This window comes from Garra rufa, chromosome 7 (assembly GCF_049309525.1).
Source record: "Garra rufa chromosome 7, GarRuf1.0, whole genome shotgun sequence".
Lineage (NCBI taxonomy): Eukaryota > Metazoa > Chordata > Actinopteri > Cypriniformes > Cyprinidae > Garra > Garra rufa.
The window spans coordinates 6,370,787-6,381,480 of NC_133367.1; the positions used below are offsets into that span (position 1 = coordinate 6,370,787).

At 43.5% G+C, this 10,694-nt stretch overlaps 2 protein-coding genes across 2 annotated transcripts in view; one reads left to right on the forward strand and one right to left on the reverse strand.

Moving 5' to 3' along the window:
• The window catches only part of LOC141338678 (uncharacterized), a 31,793-nt gene extending 26,987 nt beyond the window's left edge, over window positions 1-4,806 (reverse strand). Inside the window, exons 1-4 of the mRNA XM_073844283.1 lie at window positions 4,637-4,806; window positions 3,600-4,528; window positions 3,229-3,402; window positions 2,038-2,208 (exon numbers count right to left, since the gene is read on the reverse strand). Coding sequence (XP_073700384.1) covers window positions 2,038-2,208; window positions 3,229-3,402; window positions 3,600-3,841 — 587 coding nt within the window. The 5' untranslated portion in view covers window positions 3,842-4,528; window positions 4,637-4,806. The remainder of the gene's footprint in view (window positions 1-2,037; window positions 2,209-3,228; window positions 3,403-3,599; window positions 4,529-4,636) is intronic.
• LOC141337871 (uncharacterized) overlaps window positions 1-10,694 on the forward strand; it is a 54,170-nt gene that overhangs the window by 38,871 nt on the left and 4,605 nt on the right. The window lies entirely within an intron of this gene.

Genomic DNA, 10,694 nt, shown 5'->3' on the forward strand with positions numbered 1-10,694 from the left:
GATGAACTGAGGTCATTAATGCTTCAAAGGCATGGCAAAGGAGGCTGCACAGAAATCAGGAAATGATTGTAACAAACTATTGTATCGCAAGGTAAGATACAGGGTTACAAAATTACATGTTTAAAAAGAGGGAATATTATAATAAAAAAATTATATGTGCAGCTGGTAATAGTAAGAAAATGTGGAAAACATTAAATTAAATAATGTGTAATAAGACAATTTTCAAGGGTGTGTGGAAAATTATGGGCAGTTTATCATTTAACCCTTAGATATAGTTAATTATTATTAACAGTTTTTTCATTAATAAAGTACATTTACGATCTAGCATGTATAGTAACAATTTGTAATTAGTGTGTAATCCCATTGTTAAAATGATGAAAGATTAAATATGTTGTTTTAATTTTTAGTCCCATTGATCAAAATACAGTATAACAGATGTTGCTTTCAATTCCAGATGACAAATCTTGTCGATTTGATAATTTGGATGGTAAATTGCTAAAAATAGTAGCTAATCAGCTCACTTAACTAATTTGTCATATATTGAATATATGTTTGTTTAGTGGTGTATATCCGAATCTATAGAAAAAAAATAAAAAAATTATATTATTACTTGAAAAGGGAAAAAACGATTTTTCAGGATCTAATTGTAGGCCCATTAGTATTCTTCTTATTTTGAGCAAGTTCTTGTAGAAATTATTTGTTAAGCACATTTTACAATATTTTAGAATTAAAGGATTACTTACTAATGTACAACTTGCTTATAGACCAGGACACTCCACAAGTACTGCTTTTATACACATGACAGATGAATGGCTAGCATGTCTAGATGATAAGAAATTGGTCAGTGATGTTGTACTAGACTTTACAACAGCTTTTGATGTTATTTACCATGACTTTATGGTTTTTCACTAACAGCTCTTGATTGGATTGAAAATGATCTTTCTAATAAAAAATGAGTGTTTAATAATGCATCTTTCTCAGAGGCTAACAATACCTGTTGTGGTGTTCCACAAGGAAGTTGTGTAGATCTATTATTGTTTTCGATCTTTATAAACGATTTACCATATGTTGTTGATAAGGCAAATATAGTTATATATGCTGATGATTCTACAATGTTTTCTGTGGCACAAACATTAACTGAGAATCAGGAAAATGGACGCCCACTCCGTTCACTCCTTCACCACAGATACTGACAGTTTATATACAAGAGCATGTCAAGGGGAGGCGAGTTTGATTACTAATTTTAATCAGTACATTATAACTAAAACAATACCTTAAACATGAAAAGAAACTGATTTTTATGATCTGAAATTTCTTAAACTGGTGAAACCCTGTAAACATTTCAGTCCAAGGATCCAGTATGTGTTCATATAGTAAGTTCAGAACAGCTCTAATATAGAGAAAAGATTGCAGAGAGTTACGTCCAGATCAGTTAATGTTATTCTTTTCAGCGTGGATTTGGCTTAAAAGCACAAGTGATTAAGCGTATATAAGTGTGCAGCGATGTGCAGATTAGCTGTTAAAATGAACCATCCATTCATCATATCATCATGCAAAACTAAGAATTTAAATTATTGTAATAGGACGATCGGTGTGGTTAGCTAAATCAGAGAAAAATATAGGTGCGGGTGGGTGGCAGGCAGATCATTTATTTGAAGCTGTTTGAGCTCATCTGCACATCTCCAACCCCACTCACACTGTTCATTTTAGTTGTGCAGCTCTTAAAAAGGGTCATAAATTGCCATGAATTGATATTTTAAAATTCTGCTAAATAGTGATACACTAAATAGTGAAATAAAATTCCTTCCTTGATATTTGTTTATATTTGTGTATTAAAAACATTTTTGATTGACATTTAGACTCATTTAGACTCTTATTTTGGCTAGTTACATAAATTTTCCGGCTACCAAAATCTAAAGAGCACCTGCCCGAAGGAATACCAGAGATTATTAAATTTTGCGAGGCCTGAAGTCTAACACAACCTCTGACTGTAACATTTCTAGTCATGTAACATGTGAAATGATGTAAGATACTCACCTCAGTGTTTTAAGTTGACAGTGTTTATCCTCCAGTAGAGCAGCGATCTGATTCACTCGTGTGTCTCCTAGTTCATGTTCACTCAGATCCAGCTCTCTCAGGAGTAACGGGTTTATACCCACAATTCCAGTCACATACTGACATGCTTCTTCTGCAGCAGGACCCAAAAACCTGCAGAAGAGAAGATGAAGCAGGATTCAATTCAATGTGCATTAAATAACAAAAATTAAAAGATTATTAATTTTTTTTTTTTTTTTTTTTTTTGTAACAAAAAGCTCTAGGTCAAGTTTAAACAGTTGAACATTTAAATATACGAATACTTTTTTTTTTTTTAAAGAAAGACAACATCAAAAGTTAATCCTTTAAAAGAATCTCAGGGGCATAAGCTCACTAGATCATGACTCTCAAAAGAAAATCTCAAGATTTCTGGATTTCCTCATCTCTGGCTTGTAAGCATGAGATGAGGAAAGTTAGCAAAGGGATAACTAGTTTGTGACAGCAAAGCATTCATAGCAGATTATTTTGTTGATCTTTTGATGTCAGCTCTTCCTATTATTATGCAGCAGTATACACCAAACACCGGATTGCTGATCCACTAACAGGGAACACGATCAGGGTTTAGACCATCTCTAGGGAGTTTTATTTAACTAATGACTGTGCTGATGCAACAGTAATTCTGCTCATTATGAGAGGAACTGCAGGTTCAGACATTTGTGTGTGTGTGTTTGTGTGTGTGTGTGTTGAATTATCACCAGTCCTCTCCTGACACACATCACATGTTTGTGGCCTGTTATAGATCTGCTGTAGTAGATCTAAAGTGATGTGAATCTGAGCTTGATTTAAATTAATGTAAAGTGCATTCAGTTACATTTAAACAATCTGGATAATAAGTCGCTCTGAATATTTTTCCATAAGAAATTTCTACAATAACACAATTGTAACTGTTAATTATTGAGACACCCAAAATTACTGATTAACCTGTAACTTTTAACACAACTAAACTGTGTTGACAAAATAACAGCAGCTGCAGCATCTAATCTTTCAAGCTCGTTTTATTTTTTTTTTTACATTTTTGATGCAACAAATTTTGAACCTTATTGATTTATTGAAATAAAATAATATAATATTTATATATAATATAACTAATTTACATGCATGTCCTTTATTTTGCATTATTTTATCATCTCTCACCTCAGTGTCTTAAGTTGACAGTTTGGATCCTGTAGTAAAGCATTGAGCTCCTTCACTCCTGATTGTCCAGGATCATTTCCTGTGAGATCCAGCTCTATCAGGTGTGAAGGGTTTGATCTCAGAGCTGAAGCCAAAGCTTTATAACCTTCTTCAGTGATACTGCAGTCTGAAAGTCTACAAACCACAAAAAAAGGAACAAAAAAAAATGTTCTGAGTAGGTTGCACAGTCAAAACGACAACAGAAATCATATTTCTAAATTTTAATATATCTTCTAAATGTTAAAATTTTAATTAGTCCCATCACCAGCCAATGTTCAATATTAATTGCATTGCTCTGCTGTTAAGTGTAGCTGTTGGTGAAATGTACTTACTTCAGTATCTTCAGCTCACACACAGGATTCTTCAGTCCCTCACAGATCACTTTGACTCCTGAGTCCAGCAGACGACTGTTGTTCAGGTTCATCTCTTTCAGGATGGTTTTGGAGGAGAGAACAGCAGCTAGAACTGAACAGCTTTTCTCTGTCAGCTCACAATTATTCAGTCTGAACACAAAAAACAGCATTTCAGTCAAAACCACTTTTGTCAATGTATATTTATTACAATTATATTGCATACTATTAGTGTTGGTGGTATGGTTCTGTTCTGGGCAAAACTTGACACTATGCAACCATGCTTGAACAGAGCGGGGAGAGCAGCAAGTCAAACCCCCTGGGGTACAGAACAGGACCAGGAAATGCCTACATAATTACAATTCACAATTTGTATAAATTGTAGAAAATACAAATATATGGTAGAGAATACTTGCAATGTAGTGAACTGATACAGAAAGAAACAAAAGTCAGATTAGATTACAGGTTCAGGTGGGTGGAGTTGGAGTTGGACGAGGGAGTTTGATTGTGAGCAGCGATGTGATAGAATGGAATTAAATGGACCGCTGTGGTAAGCGTCAAGACTAGATTGGTGCACGTCAGGAACAGCTGACTATCAGCTGATGCAAGCTTGACTGACGTGGCCTGCCTGAACTGAAATGCAATGCTTGATTATTATTCAGGACATATTCAACACACATCAGATCAACAGCTCTTCATATCATACATCTTTCAATGTATAAATAATGTTCACTCACATTATTTTCTCCAGTTTGCTATGAGAGTCCATCAAAAGAGCAGAGAGTTTGTCCCAATCCAGATCTCCTAATTTACCTTCACTCAGATCAAATTCTTTTAGTAATAATGGACTTTTACCCAGAACTTCAGTGAGATACTCACACGCTTCCTCTGCAGCAGGACTTTTCAAAAACCTAAAGGAAGCAGAAAAGGATTTCAGATCATTTGTGTATGTGTTGAATTTCTCTGTACTTCTATTCAATTCCAGTTCATGTCATTCTTATTCAACAATGGTGATTCACCTGATGGTCTTTAATGAACAGAGTTCATCCTGCAGTAAATCATTGAGCTCCTTCACTCCTGATTGCCCAGGATCATTTCCTGTGAGATCCAGCTCTATCAGGTGTGAAGGGTTTGATCTCAGAGCTGAAGCCAGAGCTTTATAACCTTCTTCAGTGATACTGCAGTCTGAAAGTCTACAAAAAAGGTATTTATTACATTAATGATATAACTTGTATAATATTATATTATATACAGTTACTACAAATAGGTTTAACATCTTTCTTCTTATGATCAGAGAGGAAAATATTTCACCATCTGACAGGTGCATGTCTTTCCTTTTTCAGATTACTACAGTAAAATTTACATTTTTAACTAAATAGAAAGTTATTATTAAAACCAAAAGAATGGTTCATTACATTCAGCTGAGTATCTTCAATGTGCATTTTACATATACATAGTACTTAATTCAAACAATTGCTTAAGAATAATGTGTTTGGCCAGAGTATGATTCACCTAATTTCCTTAAAATACTGTAAATACATGATAAAAAAAATACTCATAAAGTGAATTATTTCGGTCCTGTTCAGTTTACTGTGCAATTTAGTGTATGACTGAATTCAAAAGGCCAAGAAACCTTAAATATTTTACACATCAGCTTACCCAAAAACCTTTACAGTAACTGAAAGGGGTGATGAAATGATAAATTGCATTTCTCTTGATCTTTTGACATGTAAGAAGTCGACATACTATAAAAACATCCTCTACGTTTCAGAAGTCAAAATTTTCTTGTTAGTTAAAAAAACAGCTTTTATTGAAACCAAACTCAGAAAATTACTCATTTTGGAACATCACATTGTGATAGTCTGCTGAAGATCAATGCCTCTTTCTATCGTATTACCTCTTTATCCCTGACCACTGATTCACACATGTAATAGGAGGAGAGGAAATACTAAAGAGAGGCAAACGCAAGATTACTACAGTATATCAGCAAAACCATAGAGATACCTGTAGATGCTGTGTAGTGTAAGTTATGAAAAAGTCTTTGCATTGCCTTCCTTGTCATCCTAACATCATATCTACACTGGTCACAAACATCGCAAATCCATTTCTCTTTCATGTCAGAATCAGCACCAGCACATGGGACATCAGTTTACTCATTAGATGCATGCACTGGGTAACATTAGGAAAGAGCTCCAGATCTGAGACTAAAAATGCAGTGCTGAATTTGGCTATACTGAATCCAACAGTAATGTCACAACCAGGGCCACATTAACCATTAGGCTAGGCAGGGCTACAGAATTTGTGTTATTTAACTATTGCAGATTTGTGTCATATTCTGAGTTTGTATTTTACAGTTTTTTTTCTTCTTCCATTTAGAGGAATACTAGAATATTTTTCTCTTCTGTTTTTGCAAGTGAGATGAGTAAATGGATGTTTACATTAGTACCATAGTTCACTTCCGATTTCTTCCGATTTGACTTGTCACACAATAAATGGGGAAAAAGTAACTGCCATTATTTATTTGAAAAAGGAACTTGCATATTTTTTTGTAAATTAAAAAAAGTAATGCATTACTTTACTAGTTTCTTGGGAAAAAAGGTCATCTGATTATATAACTCGCATCACTTGCAATGCGTTACACCCAACACTGTTGACAGGACATCGGTAGCACCTATCGCCAAAGCCCACCATGCCCCCACATATTAGGAGCTTTTCCGTAAATTACCATTACCATTACCTAAATACCTAATTTTAGACTCAAAACGATTAATAGATTCACGCACAACTATCCATGTACTTCATACATTTTATGCATGTATCTTACCAACCACAAACAAATGCCTTTCAATTCGAGTCAGTGTAATTCAGGATTAAATGATTGTGCATAGATTTGTACAAACACAGACATGTTTGCAAATAAAAAACAATTGCTCTGCATTAATACATCATAAATTGCTCATGCAAAAAGGATCCTGTGCATTTGTGGATCACGTGACCCGCGTGCATTTATTGACGTCTTGTTCGAGTCAATCTTGTTCAGTTCATTTGGATTTTGAGACTTCATTTTCACAGTTTACAGCATTTCACACACAAACAAGGCCCAGTGCAATTCATTAATGTGTACAAGATTTGGAAAAAGATTAATGTGCAGAGTTTTGTTCAAACAGAGACACATTTGTAAATTCAAATGTTATGGTTTGTATCATTGGAGACTGAAATGTGCATTTGTGCATTTGCGACACGAGTGCATTCATTCACATCTCTTCTGAGTCGATTCTATTTGATTCATTTGAATTTTGAGACTTTCGTTCCACCCTTTTAGCCTTCTTTTAGTTCAATCCACACACACAGCACGTGATCCATGCGCAGATGAGCCGAAGAAAAGTAGCGACCACTAGATGGCACTATAGCCCCAGCCACATGTCAGTGACCATTGTGTATGTTACATTGTGTTACCCCTTCAGTCGAATCACTTCGACGTTACATTGGGATCTCGCTTGAGAGACTGATCACCTCTGAGCCTTATTAAAAAGGCCAATTGAAAATTGGCGAGTGGACGTGCGCACCACTCAGTCAGACTTTTGCTTTCAGAGCCGATGTGTCGAGCCTCTAAACAGCTGATAAGAGTTCTTCAGAGTTCATGCTCCCTCCTGCTGCTGCGCTGCCAAAACTAAAAGAGTGTTTCACAGAAAGAGCATTGTTTGGCAGCCGCCAGCGTGATCCTGCGGGCGGCCGTTTTCACGGCCATATAAAGCCTTTGCATTCCAGCGAGCAGCCCCGGTGAGTGCACGGTTACCCCGCGGCCCCTCCCTGGGCAAACCGGGATCACAAAAGAGCAATTTCTAGCGGCCGTTTCAGACGTTCTTTTCAGAATGTCTTTGCGGCCGTGCGTTTCTGGGTGTGGTAGTTTCCTCTCCTCAGCAGACGGACATGAGCGCTGCCTCACGTGTTTAGCCTTGAGCACGCTGGGGTGGCGCTCACGAATGGTTCATGCGGTGAAAGCATGACCATGGCCACGCTGAAGTCCCGCCGCTCGTTCGCGAGCTGGCTCCCCCCGCCTCCCTCCCGTGGTCAGCCGTTGAGCTGCCAATGCGCTTCGGCCACCGCGGTGGGGCCCGAGGGGGGACATTCAAATTATGATAGAGAACTTTCCGCCGGCTCAAAAAGCCCTGCGGACTTCTCTGTCTCAGCGTGGTCCCGTTGAGTTTCCGCAGCAGTACGCTTCTCCGCCTGGCGGGCTGAGCGTCTCCTTCGTGGATGAGATGTCTGTCACAGCATCAGAGGGAGAGTCAGACGGTGACACATCTCTTCCCGCGGCGCAGCGCCCACCCGTGGTCGCTGCCCCCCCGGAGGTGGATGTCGAACTGTCGGCTATGCTTCTCCGGGCAGCCGGGGGGGATCGGTTTGGAGGTTCCTCCGGGGCCTCCGGCCGATCCTTCTAGGCTGGACCACTGGTTCCTGGGGGGGGGCACTGGCGGCAGCGCCGCGCTCCCCCCCGGTCCTATTCTGACCGGATATGCATGAGGAGCTGACAAAATCGATGGCGCCCTATCCATTTGAAGCGCACTCCAGCTCCTCTACCCTCGCCACTCTCGATGGCGGGGCAGCCAAGGGGTACGTGGCGGTCCCCCGGGTCGGGCGCGCCGTCGCGGTGCACCTTTGCCCGCGGGCGCGGCCGCCTGGTGGGGCCCTCCGCGTCTCCCTTTCAGGGCATGTGAATTTTCTTCCGCCCTCATCGGCTGGGCCTTTTCTGCGCCCCCCGACACGCTGCCCCGCCCTGCATGCCATGGCAACACTGCAAGAGTGCCAGGCGCAGGCACTTAAAGGCCTGCACGAGAGTGGTCCTGACCAGGGGGTATTTGAAGAACTCCGCGCCGCCACTGACTTCGCCCTTCGGGCCACTAAGGTCGCGGCGCGTCCCCTTGGTCAGGTGATGTCCACCTGCGTGGTCCAGGAACGCCACCTCTGGCTGACTCTGGCCCAGATGGCAGAGGCCGACAAAGTTCGCTTTCTCGACTCTCCCATCCCCCAGAGCGGCCTATTCTGCGACACCGTGAAGGGTTTTTGCTCAGCGGCGTCGAACGTATCGCCGGCACCCAAAAGCCTGCGATCCTCCGCCCATCAGCATACCCCGTCGAGATGACAGAGCAGTACGCCTCCCCGTCATTCGGGCTGGGCGTCTCATCTGGCGCTCTAACGGTCCAGAGGCAGACGGAGGCCGTCCAACATATCCTGCTCCGCCGCCAAGTTACCATTCCGCCGCCTGGGCCCCCGCCTCCGCCTGCCCGTCGCCGAGGGCGTCCCCCCGCAGCTCCGTCCCCTGCTGAGCCACACGATCCAGGCTCGCAGCCGACGTCGAGCCGCCCGTGGGAGAGGGACGCCGCTCGCCTCTCAGGGTCCTGCGAGGGAAGAGCTTCGAAGCGTCCCTGATGCGAGCACCCCGGAGGTGGAGAGAGCTACTCTGTCGACACTCCCGCTGGAAGCGGGACATAGCCGGTCATTTGAAATCAAAGAAAGACCCGACTTTCTCACCTCTGGGGCCCCGGCCCCGAGTTTCCTTCCTGAGCAGCACTTCCACTCCTCGGAACCAGACTTGGGACCGGATGTCGCCAGCTTGGGAACCAGGGAAGTAGGTAAGCACTGCTTAGTGCAGTTAGACACTTCTCCAGGACGTTTATCCTTCTGGGTTTTGTCTCCTTCCCTGTCTTTCCCCAGGCTGCCCCACCACGGTCACATCGGTCAACGTTCCCTTGATACCACTACACTGGTTGATACGGACGGTACGGCCCGGCTCCAGGCGTCCGCCCAGACTCACAGGTACCATTTACATTCTTTATTCGGAAACAGGCGTGCCTCTGTTCTGCCTGCGGAGGTCGCGTTCCTACTGGCGAAGGACGCGATCCAGCCTGTCTCTCCAGCCGGGACGAGGTCGGGGTTTGATAAGAGTCCCGACTTCACGTGTCCAGTTAGAGTGGTGGGTTAACATCCGCCCTGGATGGAGCTCTGTTCCGATCCCTCCTTAGGCTGTCGGCACACACGCTCACGACAACGCACATACAAGTATGTTTCCGTCTCCAGGGCTGGGTCGCAGCCATCTGCCTGAAGGGCACCCGCTGTCGCGTCTCGATCTTTCCCCAGCGCACACCCCTTTTGCGGTCTGCCCCGGGGATCGAGCGCTCAGCGCGAGGTGCTTCCATTTGACTAGTCCCCCTCCTTCCTGCCTTCTTTAGGCCATGGGAGCTCCCCTGTCCCCTCTTCGGCAGACAGGAATTCGCGTCTTCAACCGTCTCTTCGACTGGTGCTTTATCAGCCCACTCGTGAGTTCCGTTGTGCGAATACAGGGACCTGGTGCTTCGGCACCCCCGCCATCTGGTCCTTCAGGCCAACCGAGGGAATCCTTTTCCTCGGTCGGGAGCCCGACTTGGTCCACAAGACGGCCCGCCTTGCTACCAAGAGCGCGCAGTAAGTGCTGTAGTCCCTGAGCTAATCAGGCACAATACAGCGGTCCTCTCAAAATCAGAGGCTCCTGGGGCACATGACAGCTCTAGCCGCTTGCCGCTAAGCTGTTTCATGTGAGACCGCTGCAGCACGATCGAGTCCCATGATGGGCATGGCATCTCGGCTCTTTCCGGACTGGCGTTTTCCCGCAGTATTGCCGACAAGTCAGCCCGTGGCTTACCACGGGTTGGGTTGCCATGTACAACAGAGGCTTACAGCTCCTCCCATCTGCTCCCATGGAGTCCAACGTGGCAGATTTTGCTACTTGCCATTTAATTTGAAGCAGGGACACTCAACCATGCAGCCGGCCGGTTCCCACGGCAGTCCACCCACCTGCAGAATGGCGACTCCACCCCGTGATGCAGCTAGTTGGAGTTATATCGGCAGGCCCAGCCACATCCGCTCGCCCTCCCGATTCCTCCCATTGCCAGAGTAACACTGGCACATAGCTGACCTCCGGGGCCCAAGTACGCCCTTCCCCAGTGAGCCTCCTTGCGCAGATTCTGTGCGAGTCAAGGGAGGGCGAGGAGTAAGTCTGTAGGTTGCGCTACAAAGATGGCCCACCCGGACTTAGGTCTT